At 43.8% G+C, this 27,965-nt stretch overlaps 2 protein-coding genes and 1 long non-coding RNA gene across 3 annotated transcripts; 2 read left to right on the top strand and 1 right to left on the bottom strand.

Moving 5' to 3' along the window:
* Window positions 1-1,425: 1,425 nt before the first annotated feature.
* Window positions 1,426-6,742, top strand: LOC124278668 (fatty acyl-CoA hydrolase precursor, medium chain-like). Its single transcript, XM_046714440.1, has 4 exons — window positions 1,426-3,035; window positions 3,577-3,824; window positions 4,645-4,679; window positions 5,328-6,742. The coding sequence occupies exons 1-4, from the start codon at window positions 1,429-1,431 to the stop codon at window positions 5,550-5,552; spliced, it is 2,115 nt and encodes a 704-aa protein (XP_046570396.1). The 5' UTR covers window positions 1,426-1,428; the 3' UTR covers window positions 5,553-6,742.
* A 298-nt stretch (window positions 6,743-7,040) lies between these two features.
* On the top strand, window positions 7,041-7,791 carry LOC124278557. The gene is made up of 2 exons (XR_006899117.1): window positions 7,041-7,424; window positions 7,542-7,791. It is a non-coding gene; the product is annotated as an uncharacterized LOC124278557 (long non-coding RNA).
* Window positions 7,792-7,797: 6 nt separating this feature from the next.
* Window positions 7,798-26,037, bottom strand: LOC124278667 (putative N-acetylated-alpha-linked acidic dipeptidase). Its single transcript, XM_046714439.1, has 18 exons — window positions 25,799-26,037; window positions 23,579-23,684; window positions 21,090-21,338; window positions 20,652-20,774; window positions 20,326-20,509; window positions 19,968-20,064; window positions 19,480-19,566; window positions 18,583-18,668; window positions 18,369-18,488; window positions 17,982-18,067; window positions 17,778-17,841; window positions 17,152-17,293; window positions 12,504-12,594; window positions 11,425-11,514; window positions 10,870-11,035; window positions 9,904-9,988; window positions 8,608-8,700; window positions 7,798-8,044 (listed from the first exon to the last, which is right to left on the bottom strand). Exons 1-18 carry the CDS (start codon window positions 26,035-26,037, stop codon window positions 7,852-7,854), a joined length of 2,301 nt encoding a protein of 766 aa, XP_046570395.1. The 3' UTR covers window positions 7,798-7,851.
* Window positions 26,038-27,965: the final 1,928 nt, after the last annotated feature.

Here is a 27,965-nt window from a genome sequence, read left to right as displayed (position 1 = left end):
CCCTCACAAACACGTACGTCACATACCTTATGTACATCGCCATCACAAACATGTACGTCACATACCTTATGTACATCACCATCACAAACATGTACGTCACACAGGTTATGTACATCACCATCACAAACATGTACGTCACACACCTTATGTACATCACCATCACAAACATGTACGTCACACACCTTATGTACATCACCATCACAAACATGTACGTCACACACCTTATGTACATCGCCATCACAAACATGTACGTCACACACCTTATGTACATCACCATCACAAACATGTACGTCACACAGGTTATGTACATCACCATCACAGACATGTACGTCACACACCTTATGTACATCATCACAAACATGTACCATCACAAACACGTACGTCACAGGTTATGTACATCACCATCACAAACATGTACGTCACACACCTTATGTACATCACCATCACAAACATGTACGTCATCACACACCGTTATGTACATCACCATCACAAACATGTACGTCACACGGCTTATGTACATCACCATCACAAACACGTACGGCACACTGCTTATGTACATCACCATCACAAACATGGACGTCACACAGGTTATGTACATCACCGTCACAAACATGTACGTCAGACAGGTTATGTACATCAGCATCACAAACATGTACGCCACATACATTATGTACATCGCCATCACAAACACGTACGTCACACAGGTTATGTACATCACCATCACAAACATGTGCGTCTCATACCTTATGCACGTACATCACCATCACAAACATGTGCGTCTCATACCTTATGTACACCAACACCACAAACATGTACGTCACACACCTTATGTACATCACCATCACAAACATGTACGTCACACACCTTATGTACATCACCATCACAAACATGTACGTCACACACCCTATGTGCATCGCCATCACAAACACGAACGCCACACACCTTATGTACATCACCATCACAAACACGTATGGCACATACCTTATGTACATGACCATTACAAACACGTACGTCACATACATATGTACACAACACACACCGCTTCACACTCAAGCCACGCGTTAACTGTCAATGCGACTGTCGGCACCACAGGAGAGCTGTCCAACTTACGTGACAACTGGGTGACCTGTTCCGTTGAAAGGTCACAGGTCAGTGATATGTCATGACAACTCAGCATGTACTGTCCAGATTACATGCACAGTACATCGGTGTTGACATTCGACACCGCTTCTATACAGGATATCAGCATCATGCGCGACACATCTAAGGACGTACACGCTGGATGAGAGTTAATACAGATCTGCTGATTGTATAGGTATAGTCATGTTGGCTACAGCGCCAGTTTCCGGGAGTTGAAAGGCTTCACAGTCAACGAGACTGTATTACGACACGTCGCCTGGCGGGAAGCCGAGCAGGGGGCACACAGTCATGTTTCGTTCCACAACGTTCACATGTCGTTATAACCAAACTACAGGAATAGAAATAAATGTTTATGGAAAGTGTTTATTTTTTCAGGTTGACCAAGAAAAGGAACATCACGAGATGGCGTACATGATGCCTACATGCATGGTAATAATATTAGTGTCGTCTGCTTCGGTCCTAACTGAAACAGTGCAGACCAAATATGGACGGTATATTGGTTTCATAGAAGATACGGAGTACGGAAATATATCGAAGTTTCTGGGAATACCTTATGCCAAACCTCCTATCGGGGACAGACGATTCAGCGTCCCCGAGGCTCTCACTGGACAGGAAGACATCACCTTCGATGCCGACCAGTTCAAACCTGCGTGTGAACAAAATGAAGCTATATTCAATAATATTTACGCCCCTCATTTGGCGAATAATACCATGAGTGAAGACTGCCTGTACCTGAACCTATATGTTCCCAGCAGTGTCAACAGGACGAGGCAGGAACCATTAGCGGTGATGATCTGGATTCATGGTGGAGGGTTTCAGTTCGGAGCCGGGTCTCTCTTTGACGGATCCCGACTTGCACTAACTGGAGACGTGATCGTCGTCACCATCAACTACAGACTAGGGTTACTAGGTTTCCTTGGAACCGAGGACACAGTTGCAAGGGGAAACTGGGGACTAATGGACCAGATGAGAGCGTTAGAGTGGGTGCAGGCAAACATAGAACAGTTTGGCGGCAACCCAGGGAATGTGACCCTGTTTGGTGAATCTTCCGGTGCGTATAGTGTAGGACTTCACATCCTAAGTCCGCTCTCCCGTGGTCTCTTCAATCGTGCAATATCGCAGAGCGGGTCAGCCATTATGAACGTGTTGAACAGACGGCCTCGAGAACGTGTTATCAAAGTCGCTCAGTACCTCAACTGTTCCAGTGGGAACCTCCCCCAATCCAGCCTCAGCCAGGTCAGGTGTCTCCGGCACGCAGACGTGAAAGACCTCGTCAAAGCAGACGGCAGTATCACGTCATCATTAGCACCCTTCACTCCAACAGTTGATGGATACTTTCTTCCAAAGGAACCATTTGATATGATTAAACAGGGAATATTTTCCGCTGTAGATTACATCATTGGTATGAACAGTGACGAAGGCTCGGCCACGCTGGACACCTTGCCTTCAGTGTTGTACGGTGAGGGGATGAACAGAGCCATGTTTGATACATTCCTGTCACGGATCTTTATAGCCAGTTACCCTACGCCTCTTCCAGTACGTGTAACGGATGTCGTCTGGTCGACACTACTTTCACACTACCTCCCAGACGACGACAACGTAGCAGACTACAGACGACGCTACTTGGATGCCAGGAGGGATGTTTTTGTCGCCCAAACGCTTCAGTACGCCAAATACCACTCCACCAAAGCCGATTGCTTCGTGTACTACTTCACCCACAGGCCGTCTCGATCTCAGTACCCAGACTACATCCGGGCGGCGCATTCAGACGACCTGCAGTTTGTGTTTGGGGCATCCAGAATCAGGGTACACGTGAAGAAAAAGAACTCAGTGCTGACTGGATGGAAGCCTGGGCCTCATTTGCAAAATATGGGTATGTGCACTAAGTTACTCCAGTAAGTTTCGTTGCAATGCAATGCAAATGTAATAATATCATAAATCTGATTCATTTATTCAAATGATATGGATATAGCTCAACAAAAGAACAAAGGAGAAAAATGGGCATTCATTTCAGTATAAACAGTACATACATATATATGAATGACTTAGTCCACAACCAACACACCTTGTGTTGTCTGATGAACAATGGACCCAGTAATAAGGAATATTTTCAAGAGGGCTTTTTCTATTCGAAACTTCTGGAAGTATACTGAAAGAAATCCTAAAGTATAGCCTGAGGACATTTTTCCTATTTTCAAGCATTGTTGGAAACGGCTTAGTTTGTTTTCCACTTTAATCGCCACACTTTTCTATTCTCGTAGTTCCTGCTGCGTGTACTCCCTACTGTATTGCAGAACACTGACGTCTTGATTTCAAAGAAAATGATTACATACGTCATTCTTCATTTTGGTCATTCAGAATTAGTTATGACCTACAAGAGCGCCATTTGCGTCCGTGATACCATATGAAATTATGTTTTGTGTAATTCTCTTGTAGAAATCCCAACTTCAACTCAAGAAAGATTAATTGGCAGCGCTACAGTGAGTCGACAAGATCGTATTTGGAAATAACTGTGAATATGTCAGAGTCAAATTTGAAAACGAGGCTTTTAGAAGGCGGAAGCATGCTATGGAATGACGTTCTTCCGGGAATAGTATCCATGGCAACAGGTCAAAGGCCACAGGTGTCAATGGCGGCCGCGGGCCCGGGAATGGTCGCTCTTCGACATACCATGGTTTCTAAAGGTAAACACTACAGTTCGTAATGAACAGTGGATCCTAATAACATCTTTAGATGTGTAAATAATTACATGCATGTGCTTACACTAAATATAATATAATGATGAGGTCTGACTGGATATAAGATGTTCTTAGTGGTATTTGATACGGGGTTTGGTTTACCGATTTATCATTTGTCACACACATGCAAACCTTGTCTCCCCACATGCAAGACATTACGATGAAGTCTCGCTTCTGTTATTGAAGTGACAGAAGTACAAGTGACGCCACTTACAGAAAAAGTTCTAACCACAACATTGTCTTTGTCCAACCAAGGGAGGTAACTCTAAGTCTGCAATTTTACGAACGTTACAGACATGTGCTCCCACTAACAATCACAACACATCAACTTCTTCTGTATGTATGAACGTGATCATATGTATGAAGGTGACCCGCCTGGACACAGATTGGTCTCCAGCCCTCTATCGTACGATGCCACTAAAGTGGGTGTGGGGGTCAGACTCGGTCTCGGTCAGACTCCCTGACTAAGTTTCCGTACCCCGGCGGTTTCGATACTTATTCTCACTTTCAGATGCTGTTTTAACTGTTCACAGGCCGCCATGGTAGGACAGAAGTACTCTTGTGCGGCATCAAATTATGCCAAGGACGGAAGCCAGGGCAGGATTATGCTTACTTTTTAGGCAAAGAATGTCGTGTTATCACTGCTTATTACAGATCCGCCCATACAATGTCCACTACTATTGTATCTGTTATGCCTAGTGGAATATGAATTCTGCTGACTACCGCCAATACAAACAACATAGCAGCCATGTTTTCTTTGTTGCAGATAGTGGTAAGGACTGGGGGATGAGCACCCAGCAGGTATGTACACCTACACACACCCACTGAAGGCGAGGGAAAGTAGTTGAGTGGTCAAGGCTTGTAAATTGACCACGCCACAGAGTAGACGATCGCGTGTGTAACTTTTCTGAATCATTTGCTTAATGTCCGACTGGAAAGTGACAAACTACCTGCAGAAATATGAATTGGGTGGTCCTTAAATTCTTCAACAACTTGTTATAATTGGCTTGTTTCTCATCACGTTATTACCAGAAAACCTAGTTATTGAAGACGTTTTACGACTTTCTGGAAATTGCTGACAAATCACTTACGCTTCGCGTGCAAACATTCTAAAAGTATATATGTTACAGGCAGATTGTGAAATCAGTCATTTCGTGAAATGACTAAAAAATTCAGTCATATCGTGAAATGACTAAGAGGATATGCCATTTCGTTATTGGCAATATAAATAGGTTTGGACGTTTCCATCAAATTCGATGTAAATGTGCTTGGTAACGATTGCCAATGTTCGTATTGCACGAAACAAATCGCTAAAACGCCATATATACCTTTAGGTGATGAAAACGCAACAGTTCCGTTTGGTTTTATGTAACGTTGTATCCATAAAAGTCATATATTTTCTTTTCATGTGGACATCACGGCTAATGTAACGCCCTGTTTTGTTTACAGGCCGAGGAAGTCATGTTGAGTTTGATTCTTATTGTCACCTTCCTCGTGGTTGTCTGCGCAGCGTTGGTGCGCATGGTGTGCTACGTCGACAAGAAGCGAGTTCCGCCATCAAGGGGTTTCGTGAACGAAGCTTATGACTTGAAAGTGTTTCACAAATGTTCCAATGTGGACAAGGTCAGAACTGGATGCCCCCATAAAAGCATGGAAAGTGCAACGAAGTTGTGACGCCCGACGTATTAATTACGTCATGGTAACTTGTCATCTCTACCAGCATCCCTGTTGCAACTATATTCATTCATGTTACTGTCATGGAGAAGAGCATAGCTATCGCATAAGTAAAGGAGGAAAGTGTTTCCGGGACTGGTTCCTGCAAACAATGTCCACTGCTTGGGTTTACCATTTATGCTCAGGAAACATGTGAATATATGTGTATTACTACGGATCCCGGATGGGACCCAACCCAACAAAAATATTAGACTTTGTACGTTACTAAGAAAGTGTCATCCCAAATATAACATTATGTTACATTTGACCACTTTCTAAATGGCATTGTGTATTCATATTACTACGCCACCGTTACCGGAGATATTACGGAGGTGTCGTAAAACGCCGGGAGTCTCCGACTGCATGCGGAAAGTGACGGACGCTTGCAAGTCTTTACGGCAGCTTACAAGGCACAAATGCAGCAACATACAATGGCCTCGGATACCGCGAGTAGTGACTGTTGTAACATTTTATGTTTGTACGTCCAAAACACTCGTAGTTAGGGTGTTGACTAATCGTGTATTCATGATATCGGTCATCGGTTTACTCCCAAAAGTCAGACAAATCAATCAGGCGGGACTGTGATTACAACCTTGTCTTACCCACTCATATAATGAACCTGCCCCATACACTAACGAGATGGTTTTCACATTTGTACAGAAATACTTTGATCAGAATACTAATGTTGACTGGCTTACTGTATCACTGGGTTCTCGAAATGTGTTTTCGCAATGTTCACAATATGTTGTTGAGTTTCCATTAACTTAAAGGAGTTACTTCCTTCCTAGCATTGTTTTTTCCAGCATAAACAATATAAAATATAGAAAGAAGTACAGGGTGTATGGTTAACATTCAATTATAACTGGCAAATAATAGGAAAACATTATCCACTCTACCAAATTCAACACTATCTACACAAAATCAACCTTCATCCAAACGGCAAATGTATCACTTGCCAAATTCCTGAAACAATAGCCCACACTATCTTTAACTGCTCAAAATATAATAAGCAAAGAACCCCATTTCCCAATGCTTTAAAACAGTACCTCAACAATGCTAACTCTTCTGATCTCAACATTCTTACAAAGCCCAAATTAATTAAAACAATTACTAAATATCTTATTCATACAAAATTATATCAAACAATCTAGAAACAAAAACAATAATACAATAATTCCACTTTTTACCATTTTAAAAATTGTTTAAAAAAATGTATATATGTTCCTTTAACTTTAACTCATTTTTTAACCTTTTATTATGTTTATCATTATTCACGTAATAATTATGTTTTTAACCATAGGTTGGTTGTAAAGCAACATATTAACAAAAATACAATCAAATTGTTTTGTTTCATGTCAAATAAAGTCATTGTCATTATCCATAATCTCTTCTCTTTGTGTTTGGATTAGTATTTTGGATTAGTCCATTTATTAACGAAGGTAACAGTGTAGTGAACCTCAGTGCAACCAATCATAACCTTTGTTGTTTTAGCGCGTCTAACTTTTGGGACGTCTAACTTTTGGGAGGTCACCCGGTCATCTGGCTTTATTTGTTTATCCATGATGACAATCATTTGGAATGATGCGTTTATTCATGATGTCCTTAACTTTATTATTATTTTATTGATGATGTTAATGTTTTATCCACGACCGTACCATCGGTGTCCTGTGTCATTAAATACATAGGGAATATTAGAATAAATTTTATTTATAAAGTGTTTCCTGCAAGAGGAAATCTAGACAAGCAGTCAATCCACGGATCAAAGCATGTGCCCTGGGACTCTCACTGGAATGAAGTAGGGTGGTAATACTTTGGACTACCCAATATAGCGAGGTAACTGTGTCGTTGTGGTCGACTACCCAATATAGCGAAGTAACTGTGTCGTTGTGGTCGACTACCCAATATAGCGAGGTAACTGTGTCGTTGTGGTCGACTACCCAATATAGCGAGGTAACTGTGTCGGTGTGGTCGACACCTGGTGTCTGGGCCTCAAAGGACACTACATAAATGTGTGGTAGCTGGTGTTTAACCCATCTGAAACTTTGAGTCTCGATCGTAGAAAGCTGTTCCCCAAACAAGAGACGGGACGACTTTTAGAATGGTATTGAGAAACCGGTTTATCTTGGATGTTTTCGCCTCTTACCATGCTGGAGTATTATTGAGATTTATACTTTTGATAAAATAAACTTAACACCCAAAAATAATATTTTCAAAGAATTCATATTTTATTCAAAAAAGCTTGTGCCGATCTTTTCCTTCTTCACATAAAATGTATCACGTCACGCAATGTTGACGTCGCTGATTGGATGGTAAAGAGTATGACCGAGAAGTGTTGCTTGACCTTCTCCCATTGGCTGGTGTCAGAGTCTTTAATATCAAAAAGAAGGTCAACCAGACCTGGGAACGAGGCTGCAGCATATTGGTTATGGCTGCTGGGAGCAAACAGGATATGCCTGTGTATGAAAAACAGTAGGAGTGAGAAGACGACTAGTGAACATTTCAGCGTTAATTCATCGGATTTATTTCTACAACGTTAAACACTGGATGGCTACAGATGACTTTTTCTTTGTTCTTCCGGACGATTTCTCAGGGAGGCCGTTACACCTTGTAGGAGTTGATAGCCACGTTCTGACGTTATGCAGACAAATGCTAAGTTGGTAACTTCACGTATAAATATATGTTGTTACTGATTACCTTATGTTAAGACATTTACAAAGTCCACAGTGGACTCAAATGGTCCCCAGAATAATGTTTAATTCCAGGCACAGAACTGGTGAAATCTAGACTTGCCAAACCGTTTTACAGTTTAATTAATTTTGAAACATTTGTTCCCTAGGATATGGCATCCAACCAATATTTCTATTTGTTCCTGTGTGACCGACTCTCCATTTTAAATGGTATGGACGAACATATTTTTTTTTTCAGAAGGTTAGAGAATAACTTACGGCTTACGGGGAAATGAGTTTATTTGTCAGAAGCGAATTAGTTTTGTAATTTCTGAACCAAGGCTACTAACCTGTAGTAACTCCGGCCAGGCAGTCCATGAGGGTCGAGGAACGCTCTCTCTAGTTGTAGAAGCTGGTCATTCAGCTTGCGGACGACAAGGGGTCTGCAGACACATATGTAGGTATTTGAACACACATACGACTGTCGTAACATACGCTTTGAAAACACACTTACGACTGGCGTAACGTAGACTTTCAATACACAGTTACGTTTGATGTAGCATACACTTTAGATACACACTTACGACTGGCGTAACATACAATTTAGATACACACTTACGACTGGCGTAACATACAATTTAGATACACACTTACAACTATCGTAACGTAGACTTTCAATACACGCTTATGTTTGATGTAGCATACACTTTCAATACACACTTACGACTGGCGTAACATACACTTTAGATACACACTTACGACTATCGCAACGTAGACTTTCAATACACACGTTTGATGAAGCATACACTTTCAATACACAGTTACGTTTGATGTAGCATACACTTTAGATACACACTTACGACTGGCGTAACATACAATTTAGATACACACTTACGACTGGCGTAACATACAATTTAGATACACACTTACAACTATCGTAACGTAGACTTTCAATACACGCTTATGTTTGATGTAGCATACACTTTCAATACACACTTACGACTGGCGTAACATACACTTTAGATACACACTTACGACTATCGTAACGTAGACTTTCAATATACACTTAAGTTTGATGTAGCATACCCTTAAGATACACACTTACGACTTGCGTAACATACTTACGACTATCGTAACGTAGACTTTCAATACACAGCTACGTTTAATGTAGCATACTCTTTCAATACACACTTACGCTTGATCTAGCATACACTTTAGATACACACTTACGACTGGCGTTACGTAGACTCCAAGCACACATTTGCGATACACATTGGATACAAGCATGCAACCGTCGTAACATACACTTTAAACGTAGATTATTATTGACGACTCTCGTAATATGTAATTTAAACACTGAGAGTCTATGTCGTCTTAGCTACCAATGTGAAGGGCTTTGTAACGCAAACTTTTTCGCTCAAATGTATGATTATCGTATCAAAACTTTTAACACAGAACTGCAACTGCAACTCTTTTGAACATAGGCATGTAACTGTCATAGCTCTCTTTTGGAGAACAGACTTGTGGCTTTCGTTTGAACAATTAACTTTCAAAAGTTGTAATAATCCGAAAAGCAAGACCCCAGGACCCCAAGAAGAAGCTTGTAGTAACCGTCCAGTTTGGGCACTTGACTGTTCGTAACTTACTTGGATGTGCTAGTGCCGGCCACTTGCGCCATGAAACTGGCCGCCGCTTCCGTGAACTCATCTATGACCTGTGTCAGATTGGCGTCTGGAGAAACAGAAGCACATCTATGGATCATCGATGGAATAGCAGGAGATTTAGGTCGGGAAAGGACCACGTTTGAAGTGAAAAACGGTAATTGTGAAACCAGGTAGGGATTGAACACGGTAAAGGTGTAAAACGGAAGGGAGGGAGAAACAGCACGGTGGTTGTTATATGGTGGCGGTATATGATTTATTGTACGTGGAAGCAAATAAATGAAGCGTTGGACAATGTCGAGTTCGACTGGTGGCAGAAACGTGATTACAGTTACCTCCCTTGGTGGATTACATGTTCATTCGAAACTTATCGTAAAGTTTCTAGGAGACTGGTTGCAGCTAGGCATGACTGTTGTATAATATGTTGTATATCTACTCATCTTGTGTTGTTTAGATGTGTACGAACAGATATCTGACCCTTGTGGTGAGTTATGAATCACGGGAAATCACATCGAAACAAAGAATAACGAGGCAGACGTAAAATATTCAAGAGGTGAAACATGGTAAAATTGAAACGTGAAAACATCTGGAAGTGAAATGTGGTCGGGTAGAGGCGGGATATAATGGAGGTGAAAATGATACAGGTGAAAGAGAGAAGACATGAAATACAGTGCAGGTGAAACTTTACGAAGGTGAAATATAGTAAAGTTGAAACTTGATGAATGTGAAGCATGGTGAAGGTGAAGCATGGTCAAGTTGAATCATGTTAAAGGTGAAACATAGTGAAGGTGTGAAACAGTGAAACATTATAGAGGTGAGCCATGGGAGAGGTGAGGTGTAACCTAGTCAAAGGTTGTAGAAGTGAGGCACTATCTAAGGGAAACACAGTAGAGATTAGACACGATGCGTGAGAACCAGAGAGTGAAACATTGCACACGTGAAACATCTTACCATATCCAGGCAGGTACCTGTCCAGGACGTCCCCTTTGTCGGCCACTAGCTGCTCCTTGAGTCGGGACATAGTCTCGGCGTAGTCAGACAAGTTAAAGGGCAATATGGCGGAGTCTGTAAGCTCTAGTGCCAATGCCAGCCACAGCTGACCGATTGCTCGATGGTACTGTAGAGATACACGCGAGCATAATGGATGTTCTACAAACATTGTATCACTTCCCACATTTCAAACACAGTATCAAGTTCGACCATCACTTTTTAAAGAAACTGATTATATATTTTTGATTCTGATACTTTAAACATACTGAGGACACCGAGAGGAAATGCGAAATGGCAGTGGACTGACGAGCAATGTAGACAGAGCCTGGGTCGTGGACTGGGTGTACAGTCACCAGCTGTGCCTGGTGGGTCTCACACAGGCTGGAAATAAACTTCTCTCAATATTCAGGACTATGAGAAGTTCAATACAGTCTCATAGTATTTCTTTTTTCACCAATAGCGACTAGCTACACAATTACAGTAACATAACAGGCATGAACCTAGTTTAATTTTTACCGTAAAGTTCCCATCGACGAAATTCTTGACGGCGTAGAATGTCTCGTATTCTGAGTGGTACAGGGGATAGGAAGCTATGTCCCACTTGGTCTGGAACACACAAACGTTCAATAAGTTGTACATGATAACGTCAACAGGATTACAATTACAGATTAATAACAATCACAGTCGTGGCATTTCAATTATTTCGGTCAGACTAGCGGTAACTTAAAGAAATGATAGTAAAGTGGTGGAAGGTAAAATATGAGAGAGGGAAGAGTGGTTGTAGGTGAAACACGATAGAGGTAAAATGTAGTGGAGGTGAAACATGATATAGTAAAGTGTAGTGGAGGTGAAACACGAGGTTGGTAAAGTGTAGTGGAGGTGAAACACGAGGTAGGTAAAGTGTAGTGGAGGTGAAACACGAGGTAGGTAAAGTGTAGTGGAGGTGAAACACGAGGTAGGTAAAGTGTAGTGGAGGTGAAACACGAGGTAGGTAAAGTGTAGTGGAGGTGAAACACGAGGTAGGTAAAGTGTAGTGGAGGTGAAACACGAGGTAGGTAAATCACGTGGTGGGAGGTGAAACGTAATCATGTAAAGCACATTGACAGATGAAATACAATAGACGTAAAGTGCGTTGGGAGAAGAGTGAGTGAGTGAGTTGGGTTTTACGCCGCTTTTAGCAATATTCGGGCAGTATCACGGGAGGCACCAAAAATGGGCTTTATATCTTGTACCCATTTGGGGAATCGAACCCGGGTCTTTGGCGTGACGCTTTAACCACTGGGCTACCCCACCGCCCCCGTCGAGAGAAGAACCGCGATGGAGGTAAAGCGCTGTGGGAGGTGAAACATGACAGTAAGACATGGTGAGGCTGAAACACAGTGTAAAGTCTTGCTTGATAACCGTTTATGGATCGATACCGAAACATCGCTTAAATTGTACATTTGAAAAGTTTTGTACCCCTTGGTTACCAAGCAACTTCTAATGAGCAAATCTACTTGAAGCAATCTTAAAATCTCATATATCCTGTATATCGTCCGTGAAAATCACATAACCTGAAACTACTGGCAGTATACAACAGCACACTCCATACTTACCACGTCGTAGATGTAGGAGAAGTCGAGGACGGGGACACCGGCTTGACACCTCATGTTGGTGAAGTCACTCCCTGAGCCCAGGTTGCCGTATCTGCAAAAGGTAACTGCTAGAGCGGCGTTTGCATTTATTATATCCATAACACGAGCAACCCCCATCTCTAAAATCTTCTCAATACCTGTAAACCTTCCGACCGGAAACATATATCTTGAATCACTGTTACTTTTGACGTTATGTATCCTTCCGCGTGACTGCTGGAGTCATCTGTGAGTTATGATCAGTTGTATAAATACTTCTGGCTTTCAGAAATGAATGATTATGTTTTACACCGCTTTAGCAATATTCGCCGCACAATTAAATGTGCTTCACACAATCTGGCAACGAGGGGGAATCGTCTTCAGCATAACGGGTGAGCGTTTTGACTTCGCGGCTACCCCTATCTATGGGGAATACAGGACATTGGTTTCACACATTGAGCTCATGTGGAGAATCGAACGGGACGTCGGCGTGACAAGCCAATGCTTTAACCACTAGGCTACCCCATCGACCCCAATAATAAACAAAAGACGAATATATCAGGCTACATTGGAGAAAAGGAAATTGTATGCACTTCTGGTTTAATGACATCAGCAGTCTAACCTCCATGTCATGTGTACCAAAACTAAAAATGTAAACATTTCAGTTATTTTGACCGCATGTTACTAACTTAGAATACTCGTACCGTAAACAGATGTAATATGGGATCGTTTAATGAATGCCGCCATTGTTTGAGGTTCGGGACAGGCTGACTATAGGGATCTGACCACCGCAACTGAAGAGTTTACCGCATGGATACGAGTATCACAGACATAGTATGTTAGTTTCTGCTGTATTTATTTGTAGTTTAGTCTCGTGTCTTTGCCAGGGACTGCGTTGTCCGTCTAGAGTTTTGGCAGTTGTGCACAAGGGTTATGTTTGGTTGCAAATGTTGTAGTTTTGAAACGTCCATACTTAAGCACTATGTTGACCATCACCAGCTCCACCTCAAATGTTCAAAATATACAGTTCCCATGTTATTTCGTCACTTGTGAAATGACCTTTCGTACTTTTGTATCAGTAGTTTATGGATAATTTCTAAATTGTTGGGGAAGACGAGTCACTCTAAGTACTCCCTTATCCCGGTCTGTGTAACATTGGTTTAATGCTTATTGAAATTTATGCCTCATTCCTGCATTAGCCAGATATCAGTAATGTCTTGTGACCCTGCCTCTTGAAAACATACGTGTATGATATCCTAGCATTGTCAAGTTAGTGTGTCTTTACTGGCATAATATCATGCAAGCATGGAGGAGGCTCAGAATTGTCTATTGTAGGTAGCTGTCTTCAACAAATTCAAGATCTACACTCTCAAATACATAACTGCAATCTGTCCTTTTCACGATTCTATTATGTCAACATTACCAAATTTACAGGTGACCTCAACACCAGAGACTATTGAGGCAATTGCCACTCCAGCCCATGGTGTGTACTTCGATGTCAGTTACATTACTCCAAGATGCCCTGTTTGTCAGAGGAAATCCTTTTCTCAGTTGTGTTGCCAGATGTTAGGTCGACAAAACATACATAGGAATTTTGCGATTCTCTTTCTTTTATTTGAATAACAAAATAAGGCTTTCTGCAAAACAAAAGTCAATCGTCAGTGGTCTAAAGTTGAAAACAAATTTGCACTAAACAGCATATTGTTAGATCTATATCAAATGTATCATCTTGGTGATATATAGTGCATCTTTTTCAGGTGACTCAGATTTAGCTCTCCAGTACTACACTGTGATGTGTGACTTACCAGCTTCATTGATGCATGTCCTATGCTGTTTGCTGCTTTCTATGTGTTTAACATAGAATATCAGACTGGGACTGCTGCCACACTCGAGTCCATACAGAGGTAATGAAACGTGTATTTTAACAAACTGTTGAATTGTTGGAGACAAATATGACTAGGGAAGTTCTTGTAATCGGGTTGAAAAAAACCCTCAAAGCCAGGAGCAGCAGTTCTGCATATTTACCTTAAATTGTTGTACAGAGCTATGTCCCTTAACAGCCAGGTTCTACTTATCGTGGATTGGAAGCCTAGATTCACTGATAACAGCTTTTACCCTTGTCCCCTTGTGCGTGTTAAAAGTATATGAAACCTGTCTCATTGACCTACCCACCCCCAGTATCAAGCTGAAAGATTAATTGCAGATATTGTTTTTCCTAAATATGTAATTTAGTTCTATTATCATGGCCGAGATCGGTTGTGAAAAGCTTTAACGACCTTTTAATAATACAGAAACAATGATTCCATGTCATTTCTTCATTTCCGGTGCTTCGTCCACATTAATCCAGGCAAAGGATCCAAGCTTGCAAGGGAAAAAGAAAGAAGACAGTCATGAGTGTGAAAGTTCTCAAGCTCAGCAATGAACTTGCCGATTTTAAATGGATCGAGGCCTGAATGGGCAAAGTCTGTTGCTAACATCTGCTGTAATAACGATAGATCTTGTCGGTTGACATTAAGGGTCTGGTCATACATTAACGCAGGGGCTGCGGTGTGGGGGTGGATGTCGGCGAAGTGGAAAAAAGTGCAGTTGATACGAGGAGAGCCAATAAAATGGCTCAGGTTAAATTTTGTTTCGTTTTTCTTAAATTTGAGCATTATTTGGGGACTGTCATGTCATGTTGGAAGGGGGCTCAAGTGGGAGGAATTGGGTCATAACAACAGTTACGTGTATTTGGGGGTGATATATTTTATATACAAAGGCAGAGTTAATAGCTGGAGAAGAAACAAATTATTTCTTGTTTTTTTTTGTTTTATTTTTTTTTTACACTTTACCTAAATCGGCCATGAGCTGTTGTTTTCATCATCTTTCACCAAATGAAAGCATATGTAAGGGTTATTCTCCAGTTATACTCTTGAACAGTTTAGAGATGTCAACCACCATAAATGAACCACCCAAGATGAACTACCTTCAGTTGTTGAGCATTGTTGTCTGCCCAATGCTTGGACTCAGATGTATTTCTTGTTTTAATAAAATTGCTTAAAACGTCCTTTGAGTCTTCTTTTGTTGACAAAGATATGGATTGCAGCATCTTATTACAGAGGTTGGATGGAATTAGGTTGAGGTTGGGTCGAGTTATATATTTTTTTAATTCACCATACATATTCTGATAGTCAAGTTTAAGAGTAAGCAGAAATACAGGAAGGTGCAGAGCTCATTTTACGGTAATTATTACGGTAGTGTACTGTAATATTTTACGGTAAATACTATTACAGATTGCTATTATTTTTACGGTATACCGTGTTTTTACGGTAAAGTGACGGATCCACCCACCCCTCCCACATGTATGTATACCTGTTGTGTGGCCGACAGTGCTGTTCTGTACAGTAGAGGGATCCACCCACCCGTCCCACATGTATGTATACCTGTTGTGTGGCCGACAGTGCTGTTCTGTACAGTAGAGGGATCCACCCACCCGTCCCACATGTATGTATACCTGTTGTGTGGCCGACAGTGCTGTTCTGTACAGTAGAGGGGATCCACCCACCCTCCCACATGTATGTATACCTGTTGTGTGGCCGACAGTGCTGTTCTGTACAGTAGAGGGGATCCACCCACCCCTCCCACATGTATGTATACCTGTTGTGTGGCCGACAGTGCTGTTCTGTACAGTAGACCTGTTGGGGATCCACCCACCCCTCCCACATGTATGTATACCTGTTGTGTGGCCGACAGTGCTGTTCTGTACAGTAGAGGGATCCACCCACCCCTCCCACATGTATGTATACCTGCTGTGTGTGGCCGACAGTGCTGTTCTGTACAGTAGGGGATCCATGTATGTATACCTGTTGTGTGGCCTGACAGTGCTGTTCTGTACAGTGAGGGAACCACCCACCCGTCCCACATGTATGTATACCTGTTGTGTGGCCGACAGTGCTGTTCTGTACAGTAGAGGGGAACCACCCACCCCTCCCACATGTATGTATACCTGTTGTGTGGCCGACAGTGCTGTTCTGTACAGTAGAGGGATCCACCCACCCCTCCCACATGTATGTATACCTGTTGTGTGGCCGACAGTGCTGTTCTGTACAGTAGAGGGGATCCACCCACCCCTCCCACATGTATGTATACCTGTTGTGTGGCCGACAGTGCTGTTCTGTACAGTAGAGGGATCCACCACCCTCCCACATGTATGTATGTACCTGTTGTGTGGCCGACAGTGCTGTTCTGTACAGTAGAGGGGATCCACCCACCCCTCCCACATGTATGTATACCTGTTGTGTGGCCGACAGTGCTGTTCTGTACAGTAGAGGGATCCACCCACCCCTCCCACATGTATGTATGTATACCTGTTGTGTGGCCGACAGTGCTGTTCTGTACAGTAGAGGGATCCACCCACCCCTCCCACATGTATGTATACCTGTTGTGTGGCCGACAGTGCTGTTCTGTACAGTAGAGGGATCCACCCACCCCTCCCACATGTATGTATACCTGTTGTGTGGCCGACAGTGCTGTTCTGTACAGTAGAGGATCCACCCACCCCTCCCACATGTATGTATGTATACCTGTTGTGTGGCCGACAGTGCATTTCTGTACAGTAGAGGGATCCACCCACCCCTCCCACATGTATGTATACCTGTTGTGTGGCCGACAATGCTGTTTTGTACAGTAGAGGGATCCACCCACCCCTCCACATGTATGTATGTATACCTGTTGTGTGGCCGACAGTGCTGTTCTGTACAGTAGAGGGGATCCACCAATGGAGACGCTGTATTGACCTTGATGCAGAAACAAGCGATCAAAATGCATCAGCTCTATATAACCGTCGATTTAAGTTTTAGGAAAGAAAATCTACAGATTTGGAAGCGTAAATTTCAGAGAGTGTCTGTTATTACATGGAGATGGATACAGACCTGGGCCCTGATTTTCGAAGCTCCCTTAGCGCTAAGATAGTCGTAAGTTAGTGTTAATGTATGGCACTTACGACTATCTTAGCGTTAAGAGAGCTTCGAAAATCTAGGCCCTGGCCAAATGTATGAGCATCGATGCCTGCTATTGTGGCACAATCAGCTAGCTCACAGCTGAGAAACAACACGGGCGAAACATTTCGCCCAACCGATACACATTAATCCCACGAAAGACTCAAGTTACCACCTGAGACTCCCATCACGCCTCTAACAGTCAACAAAATCAGAGACTTCCGGCGCGGGTAATGAGGAAGAGATCTGGTGATAACATTTTACTTCAACAAGTTCTGTTTACCCTGCACAGCAATATCCACGTTCAGGTACGCCACCGCCCTGGTCGTCAGCGTCTTCACGTATTCCTGAAATACGAAGTAGACTTGTTATTGCCACATGTGCATGCGGTTAGATAGGGCTTAAGCCGATGCGTACATAATTTTGTCTTTAGCCTGACGTGTCATCTTAAAATTCCACGTGACGAAAGATAAGAGACAAAATTCACCTCAACAAACTCTGTGGATCCAAACAATCCGTACTCCTCGGCGTCCCAGCTACAGAGGATGATGGACCTTCGGGGACGCCAGCTGGCTGAAGTGGAGTGAGTGAGTGAGTGAGTGAGTGAGTGAGTGACAATAAGAGAATGCGTGAGTTAGTGAGTGACAACTAAAACGGAAAAAACCCGTTTCCACCGAAAATTCAAGATGGCCTCCATTTTACCAAAATAGGTTATAACACTCTTCATGCCCTTATTCCCTACGAGGCGACGTCCGTAAAGCAGGAAGACAACAACAATAATCTCTCCTAACCGGATGTCAGTGTAACGTTAGGACGCGCTAACCCATCCAATCATTGCTTGTTTAAAACGTGCCCCGCCATATTGGTCACATACTGGTGTTTATGGCGTGTTTGAGAGTCCGGGAGATCTCCAACATGATGGCTGTACCACCGGACGGGTCCATGGCTCCAAACACCCACGCGTCTCTATGGTTACCGAGTATTACATAGCGATCTGGAAGAAAAAAACATTGAATCAAGTAACGAATCTGTATGGGTGATAAGTACAATGAGTGTTGAGTAAGTGAGTGAGGTGAGTGAAGACGTACCTGGCTCCTCTGCACCTTGTATGACTCCTACGACGTCCGAGATCCTGCTCTGTTTGTTCCTCGTGGACACGTTAAGTTGCACCTTCCTGGCGGAACACAGAACTACAATTAGTCTTGGTTGTCCTCGTGTTTAACATCGTGGTTCATTAACACCGTGTTCAATTGATTTAATACTTGCTGATACCACAATATTTACTTGCATTTGCTGGTTGATGTTTGTTGACTGACTACATTAATCAACAAAGTGACATCACGACATAGTGACAACGAGTTAATATGATTACGCGGCCGTTTTATCTCGAATCTATCCGCTGAATGCCAAAATCTGTTCTGAATGCCAATGATTCGCAGCATCACCCGTGATTAGAAACTTCACCTTCAGCAACCCCTTATCATCCAAATATATCATATATATTTAAAGATGAATTATTTAAATAATCGCGATATAGAATTTTTAATCATTGTTCGAACTTACATTTCTTGATAAAAATCTCATTTATTCAATGATGTTTCAAATAGTTATTAAATTTAATTTAACGTTACAATCATCTAATTTACATGGTGTTACAGCTTGCTTCAGAATTGTTTTTCCTGTAACTGGCCTTTTTCTCCTTCTTATACTATTGAAATAATTATTCTAATAACTTTGTACGTTGAAAACTCTGTCATTTAAAGTGAGTGAGTGAGTTTGGTTTTACGCCGCTTTTAGCAGTTTTCCAGCAATAACACGGCGGGGGACACCAGAAATGCTGTCATTTAAAGAGAAGCGAGTAATATATAAATGTTTGCGACTATAGGTATACTGGAAAATATCACAGGGCATACAGTATAACAATGTGAGAGTAACATTCTGTACGGTTCTGGTGTCCTCGTGTGGCGACAACAGCATCAACTCACATTCCATCACGGAAGCTGGGTCCCAGATTGTATGTGACATTCAGATCCCCCCTCCATTCCGGGGGTGCAGGGGGGCCGGCCAGGTAGCTGGAACCAGGTGGGAGGAACAGTTGAGGGGGTAACACGTACCGGCAAGATATACATTGATGGTAAGTGGATGGTTGTAGTGGGGAGTGTATGCGTTGCATAGAATAGCGCATTTTCGTCCAAGAGTGACAAGATTTTAAAGATTGTTTGAAATGTATTTCATTCACAGGATTCTAAAGATTAAGATGTTACATGAAACAAATATAAGCAGTCTTCACCATTGTGTATCATACACTGGTCAGTACAGATCTCTTGCAGAAAATACTTTTATTGAAAAAAATAACATTTATGTACGACACAAAATGGTCTTGCGTCAAGAACGGACCCTTAATGTCAACGGAAAACATAACCAACTATGGCTGATTGTTGCCATGACTACAAATTCGACACGTGACACAGACCTGAGTATTTTCTCTGCCACCTCAGCATCGATGGCATGTGCCGGAATAGAGGGGAGGGGAGGGTCGACCGCTTTCTCCTGGATACGATAGGCAGTTTCTGAAACACAGCCTCAGTGTAAAAACGGAACACTGAAACGGGTTCAGTCATCATTTCACAAACATGTTTCAATCCAAACTGTGTAACATTAACTGACCATGTACTGGTATAACCAATATACAGTATATCTGATCTAACCAAGACTGTCCACCATTGAAGTCTATTTTGAACGAAAACATCATGCTGTGGAGATGTCAATCTCTCCACGCTACCCGCCGTGCCAATAGCTCCCTAAAAGCTGGCGGCGTTTGACCCACGCACCTGTTGCTGGGTACCCCGGGGTCAAAGGATCTCCATTTCCGGTATCAATTGTGCCTCTCTGTGTGCCCGAGGGGGGCAGCCACCAAGAGTTAGGGTACGGGCGGGTTGTATTGTCCGGTGCATAGTCGTGTGGGTCGGAGTAGATGATGACCCCGCTAGCGCCGTGAAGACTGGCGATGCTTACCTGTGGAAGGGAAAGACACAACACACTATATATATGATCAGCAGGCTCCAGCAACACAAATGCTTTACCCTGTACCCTGTTATGTAGAAACTAACTAGACACCGATCTTGCAGTTCCTTGTGCTGTAATTATTCGTACTTACTATATCTCCTCTAAATATTCCTCCGTATCTAGCAAGGACGACCTTGTTGGTGACGTTGATGGAGTTGTTTGAGAGGGTGACGTAGTCCTCAACACGGCCGTAGTTGACGTACACTAGATCACCCTGGACAAGAAACAGTGCTCAGTTCGTGCATGGCTTTAAGGCTATAGTGCGGTTGTTGTGAAATACAGACAGTATGATGTGCTTATGATGTGCTGTGCTGTGCTGACGTCAGTAAGGGCTTTATGCTAGCAATGAGCAGTTTATCACAGGGGAAACAATCCTTACAGGGATCTGATAACGGACACTCGGGAAATGTTGTCAGTCAATACTCAAAAGGAACGGCCAATTTGACAACTCAAACCTCAGTTTGGTAGGCATGGGTACTTGGGATCAATTCTGAAACTAAGAGGCGGGTCATATTTGTGTAATCGGTACCTGGACGACTCCAGCCTTGGCGAACGCCAAAAAAGGGGGGACAACTCCTGTTTTGTTCTCCTCTGGGGTGAGTATTTTCTCCGTCTTCGGCGACGAGTATATCGGGTTTCCAGTGTTGTCTAACAACGACACTATGTTTGGGTTCTCAGTGTCGGGTAGGACAGTAGTACGTCGTATTCCCGAGTTTGGACATCGTCCAGACCAACATCCCTCCAGTAATTGTAGATCCTGCGGCCCAGCTCCTTGTTCCTGTCACTGCCGGCGATGTGGGGCAACTCCGACAGCCATCTGTCAACAAATACCCCAGTTGTCGTCTTTAAAACATTCTTTATGGTGTGTTTATATTTCCGCGCGCTCCACACTTGGCTGGACACGTATGGTTAGAGACAAGACCAGTATTGGGATTAATGACGCCAATATGTCTAGCCACCCAATCTAATTCAGTCGCCTCTTAGACAAGATTAGGTTTCGTACATGACAAATACTACTTTCTACGTAGATGTTACTATCAAGAAGATATTGTAACCAGAGCCGATGATTCGATAGCAGATAATACCGCACCAGTAGATGGCTGTTGTATCAGCTACGTAGCTGGTGATGTACTTCAGACTATGGAACTTACACGCGCCAACAGAAATGTTACACGTACAAGTACAACTTGTGTCCCACATATCCATGTACAACACCTTCTCCAGATATTACTGTATCCATGGCCGTCTTAGATGCCGTATTAACCTTTCCTTCAAACAGAGGGACATTTTCGGGTAGGACTTTTTTATAACTTCATATCAACAGGCGACAATCTAATATTGTAATGAATACACAAAGCCATTTAGAAAGTGGTCAAATGTAACATATGTTGTATTTGGGATTACACTTTCTTTGTTTCTTTTGTTGGGCTGAATAATCCATAATGTATATAAATTTCAGTATTTTATAACTCGTAATAGTTATTCTATTGGCCACGTGACTTTGTTAGGGATTTTACACTCTGCCGTAATAGTATAAAGTTTCATCACCCGAGATAGCACAGGTGACAACTATTTTCATGATGGCTACGTTTCTTTAAGAATCATTTGATTGGACAAGGAGCCAATCAATGAAGGTATAGTTTGGTATAGCTTTTAACAGTGGACGTTTTTCTTACGTCAGGATATGACTGTATAGAGTGTTCGCTTCCACGTGCATATTACATAACATGTTATACATTTGCCGCACATCAAACCTGAATTTATGAGGGTCAGTTATTACCCCAGACACAAGACTTGCCAATCAGATTGTCACGTGCTCTGAGTAGTGTTACCACTAATTAACCCTGTTATATATTCATCACCTGGGCATGAAGGGAACGATGACAGAAACAGGTCTGGGTTTATAACCACCAAACATGGATGTCAACAAGAGAGTAGTAATCGTTCTATTGTATGTAATTTTGCGGCCTAATACACTAAAGGATTTTTGTGGAAACAGGGGTGAAGTGTTAGACTGCCAGTCGAAGCCATAGGTCAGTACCCTGGATCAGTATCCTCATAACTACATTTTTTACAAACAAAATGTTGTATTTTAAGGACACGAAATAATTGGTTTTATTCATCAATTTATACTCGTACCTAGTCCCGCGTACCACACAGCCGAATCCGCAATACCCTCTAAACTGACCCCTAGACCAGCGTACCACAGAGTCGAATCCGGTATAGCCTCTAAACTGGCCCCCAATCTCGCGAACCACACTGCCGAATCCGGAATACCCTCTAAAATGACCCCTACTCCCGCGTACCACTCAGTGGAAGCCGGAATACCCTCTAAACTGGCCCCTAGACCCGCGTACCACACCGCCGAATCCGGAATACACTCTCAACTGGCCCCTAGACCCGCGTACCACTCAGTCGAATCCGGAATACCCTCAAAACTGGCCCCCAATCTCGCGCACCACACCGCCGAATCCGGAATACCTTCTAAACTGGCCCCCAATCTCGTGCACCACACTGCCGAATCCGGAATACCCTCTAAAATGACCCCTACTCCCGCGTACCACTCAGTCGAATCCGGAATACCCTCAAAACTGGCCCCTAATCCCGCGTACGACACCGCCGAATCCGGAATACCCTCTACACTGGCCCCTAGACCCGCTACACTCAGTCGAATCCGGAATACCCTCTAAACTGGCCCCCAATCTTGCGCACCACACTCCCGAATCCGGAATACCCTCTAAACTAACCCCTACTCCCGCGTACCACTCAGTCGAAGCCGGAATACCCTCTAAACTGGCCCCTAGTCCCGTGTACCACACCACTGAATCCGGAATACCCTCTAAACTGGCTCCTAGACCCGGGTACCACAGGGTCGAATCCGGAATACCCTCTAAACTGGCCCCCAATCTCGCGCACCACTCAGTCGAATCCGGAATACCCTCTAAACTGACCCCTGGACCCGCGTACCACACCGCCAAATCCGGAATACCCTCTAAACTGACCCCTAGACCAGCGTACCACTGAGTCAAATCCGGTATAGCCTCTAAACTGGCCCCCAATCTCACGCACCACACTGCCGAATCCGGAATACCCTCTAAACTGGCCCCCAATCTCGCGCACCACACTGCCGAATCCGGAATACCCTCTAAAATGAGCCCTACTCCCGCGTACCACTCAGTCGAATCCGGAATACCCTCTAAATTGGCCCCTAATCCCGCGTATCACACCGCCGAATCCCGAATACCCTCTAAACTGTCGCCAATCCCGCGTACCACAGAGTCGAATCCGGAATACCCTCTAAACTGACCGCTGGTCCCGCGTACCACACCGCCGAATCCGGAATACCCTCTAAACTGACCCCTGGTCCCGCGTACCACACCGCCGAATCCGGAATACCCTCTAGACTGATCCCTGGTCCCGCGTACCACGCCGCCGAATCCGGAATACCCTCTTAACTGGCCCCTACTTTCGCGTACCACATCGCCCATCCGGAATACCCTCTTAACTGACCCCTGGTCCCGCGTACCACACCGCCGAATCCGGAATACCCTCTAAACTGACCCCTACTCCCGCGTACCACACCGCCGAATCCGGAATACCCTCTAGACTGATCCCTGGTCCCGCGTACCACGCCGCCGAATCCGGAATACCCTCTTAATTGGCCCCTACTTTCGCGTACCACATCGCCCATCCGGAATACCCTCTTAACTGACCCCTGGTCCCGCGTATCACACCGCCGAATCCCGAATACCCTCTAAACTGACCCCAATCCCGCGTACCACAGAGTCGAATCCGGAATACCCTCTAAACTGACCCCTGGTCCCGCGTACCACACCGCCGAATCGGGAATACCCTCTACACTGACCCCTGGTCCCGCGTACCACACCGCCGAATCCGGAATACCCTCTAAACTGACCCCTGGTCCCGCGTACCACACCGCCGAATCCGGAATACCCTCTAGACTGATCCCTGGTCCCGCGTACCACGCCGCCGAATCCGGAATACCCTCTTAACTGGCCCCTACTTTCGCGTACCACATCGCCCATCTGGAATACCCTCTTAACTGACCCCTGGTCCCGCGTACCACACCGCCGAATCGGGAATACCCTCTAAACTGACCCCAATCCCGCGTACCACAGAGTCGAATCCGGAATACCCTCTAAACTGACCCCTGGTCCCGCGTACCATACCGCCGAATCCGGAATACCCTCTTAACTGACCCCTGGTCCCGCGTACCACACCGCCGAATCGGGAATACCCTCTAAACTGACCCCTGGTCCCGCGTACCACAGAGTCGAATCCGGAATACCCTCTAAACTGACCCCTGGTCCCGCGTACCACACCGCCGAATCGGGAATACCCTCTAAACTGACCCCTGGTCCCGCGTACCACACCGCCGAATCCGGAATACCCTCTAAACTGACCTGAATCCCCACACTCCGGCACGGGGATGACTTAACATAATATCACTGTCACAGGCTAATTTGCATATCACGTGACCGGACTTTTCTCTTGTTTGTAATCAAACGCGCATATTCATGATAAGAAGAGACTGGACTCACGAAAGCTTTTCGGCGCTCTCTTCATAATGTTTTACATTGTTACATGTATATTCTTCCACAACTGCGACAGTAAGGTCTATGACAGTACATATTTAGATATCAAAGTGGCTGCATCGTTTGCTCTCAAACAGCTTCGATGACAGCACGTGGAGCCGTACAACCTATGTAAACAAAGGATCGCTAAGCAAATCGAAATAGTGTTACATGTTTTGGGATATTTTCTCAGTGAAACTAAACCATTCTATTAAAGATGTTATAGTTAGATGTGTAGACTCGTCAAAAATAAAACAGTTAAAATAATCTGTACATTATATTGAATGGACATTGCAAGATGTGACGAATCGTCACATTTTCTGGCCTGTGGCAGAGATACTATGCTGGCTTGCCGCATGGAACTCTGGGTAGGAGAGTGCCCAATCCCGCGTACTACACCGCCGATTCCGCAATACCCTCTAAACTGCCCCTGGTCTCGCGTACTACAGAGTCGAATCCGGAATACCCTCTAAACTGACCCCGAAACACGTGTACCCGAGGTTTGGCAGCCTTTATTGTCTCAGTATTGAGCAATAGCACGGAGACTGAAGGTCACACTGAGCACATACACATCAATACGTATAGACTATTCTATGTAGTCAGCACTTTTGACCTGCATTATGTTTGCTGTCTCTTGTCTTACCTCAAATTATCTTCAATTTTCGTCTTGCTCACACCACTTAGAATAGCTTGTAGAGTATCATCTGGTATCGTGTCTCTATACATCTCAACAGTTGGTGGCCGTGTAGTATCGTCGCCGTGATCGTCACACAGGACATACATGCCGATGACGACGCCTACAGCGACACCGACACAGAGGGTGAAAAAACATATCACAGAGAAACAGCATCTGCTAGTAGGGTCTTCCTTCGGACCGGCCATCTTGCCGAGGTGTGGTAAATAGTCTCCACCAAGGACAGGTCTTCTCTTCAGCCACAATCCTTTGTTGCCTAGGCACACGTACCTACCATGCAAGAAGGGGCCCTGTGGGGGTGACTTGCCAAGTGGGTCAGTGGTCAGCCATTGACAACTTTAAAGTTTTTCTTCAGTTTCTAATTTCTGTTTTGTAAGTCTAAAATTATAAATATTATTATAAAATGATGCTCCTGTAAACCTTGAGGGGTTGTCATTTGTCAGCGAAGTGGACGTCCGACGGACTATAAAGTCATTATACATTATATTAATTATAAATATAGAAGATATTATAGAAGGATTAACTGATCATTACAATTGGATATTTTAACCCGTTTTGCTCTCTTTGCCTTGAGTAGCTTAAACTCAAGATTCTCTTATCTCAGCATGTCTTATTCCAATACTACACTCATGAACAAGCCAATTTGAGCAAGGAGTTAGACCGCTGGAGTGCTATGTTGAGCCATGTCAGCGCTTCACCTCACGACAAAGTGTTTGAAGACGTTACCGTTATACTACGGGTCATTGCTTGTCTCTGGTATGTCCTAGATGTCTCTTGTCCCTGGTATGTCCAAGATATTTCCTGTCCCTGGTATGTCCACGATGTCTCTTGTCCCTGGTATGCCCTAGATGTATCCTGTTCCTGGTATGTCCAAGATATTACCTGTCCCTGGTATGTCCAAGATGTTTCCTGTCCTTGGTATATTTTAGATGTCTCTTGTCTTGGTATCTGGTCTCTTGTCCTTGAGTATGTCTTAGATGTCTCCTGTCCCTGGTATGTCTTAGATGTCTCTTGTCCCTGCTATGTCTTAGATGTCTCCTGTCCCTGGTATATCCTAGATGTCTCCTGTCCCTGGTATGTTCTAGATGTCTCCTGTCCCTGGTATGTCCTAGATGTTTCCTGTCGCTGCTATGTCCTAGATGTTTCCTGTCGCTGCTATGTCCTAGATGTTTCCTGTCCCTGGTATGTCCTAGTTGTTGCTCCTCATGGTATGTCCTAGATGTCTCTTGTGCCTGGTGTGTGCTAGATGTCTCTTGTCTCTTGTATGTCTCAGATGTTTCGTGTTCCTGGTATGTCCTAGATATTTCCTGTTCCTGCAATGTCCTAGATATTTCCTGTTCCTGCTATGTCCTAGATATTTCCTGTTCCTGCTATGTCCTAGAAGTCTCCTGTTCCTGGTATGTCCTAGATGTTTCCTGTCCCTGGTATTTCCTAGATGTTTCCTGTCCCTGCTATGTCCTAGATGATTTCCTGTCCCTGGTATGTCCTAGATGTTTCGTGTCCCTGGTATGTCCTAGATGTTTCCTGTCCCTGGTATGTCCTAGATGTTTCCTGTCGCTGCTATGTCCTAGATGTTTCCTGTCGCTGCTATGTCCTAGATGTTTCCTGTCCCTGGTATGTCCTAGTTGTTGCTCCTCATGGTATGTCCTAGATGTCTCTTGTGCCTGGTGTGTGCTAGATGTCTCTTGTCTCTTGTATGTCTCAGATGTTTCGTGTTCCTGGTATGTCCTAGATATTTCCTGTTCCTGCAATGTCCTAGATATTTCCTGTTCCTGCTATGTCCTAGATATTTCCTGTTCCTGCTATGTCCTAGAAGTCTCCTGTTCCTGGTATGTCCTAGATGTTTCCTGTCCCTGGTATTTCCTAGATGTTTCCTGTCCCTGCTATGTCCTAGATGATTTCCTGTCCCTGGTATGTCCTAGATGTTTCGTGTCCCTGGTATGTCCTAGATGTTTCCTGTCCCTGGTATGTCCTAGATGTTTCCTGTCCCTGGTATGTCCTAGATGTTTCCTGTCCCTGGTATGTCCTAGATGTTTTCTGTCCCTGGTATGTCTTAGATGTCTCCTGTCCCTGGAATGTCCTAGATGTCTCCTGTCCCTGGTATGTCCTCCATGTT

The sequence above is a fragment of the Haliotis rubra genome, unplaced genomic scaffold (assembly GCF_003918875.1).
Source record: "Haliotis rubra isolate DU_JTF1 unplaced genomic scaffold, ASM391887v1 Scf24, whole genome shotgun sequence".
NCBI classification, from domain to species: Eukaryota; Metazoa; Mollusca; class Gastropoda; order Lepetellida; family Haliotidae; genus Haliotis; species Haliotis rubra.
The sequence above is the reverse complement of the archived record's forward strand: the minus strand, read 5'-3'. Positions and strand labels throughout refer to the sequence as shown.

What these genes read in the sequence shown, in the direction of transcription:
- LOC124278668 (XM_046714440.1), top strand. Translation starts at nt 1,429, where the DNA reads ATGTTTCGTTCCACAACGTTCACATGTCGTTATAACCAAACTACAGGA. An exon ending in ATGTGCACTAAGTTACTCCA is followed by an intron (nt 3,036 to 3,576) that starts GTAAGTTTCGTT and finishes ATTCTCTTGTAG; the next exon opens with AAATCCCAACTTCAACTCAA. An exon ending in ACATACCATGGTTTCTAAAG is followed by an intron (nt 3,825 to 4,644) that starts GTAAACACTACA and finishes TCTTTGTTGCAG; the next exon opens with ATAGTGGTAAGGACTGGGGG.
- LOC124278667 (XM_046714439.1), bottom strand. Translation starts at nt 26,037, where the DNA reads ATGGCCGGTCCGAAGGAAGACCCTACTAGCAGATGCTGTTTCTCTGTG. An exon ending in ATACCGGATTTGACTCAGTG is followed by an intron (nt 21,339 to 23,578) that starts GTACGCTGGTCT and finishes CGGCAGTGACAG; the next exon opens with GAACAAGGAGCTGGGCCGCA. An exon ending in CAGGTACCTGCCTGGATATG is followed by an intron (nt 9,989 to 10,869) that starts GTAAGATGTTTC and finishes CTGTTTCTCCAG; the next exon opens with ACGCCAATCTGACACAGGTC.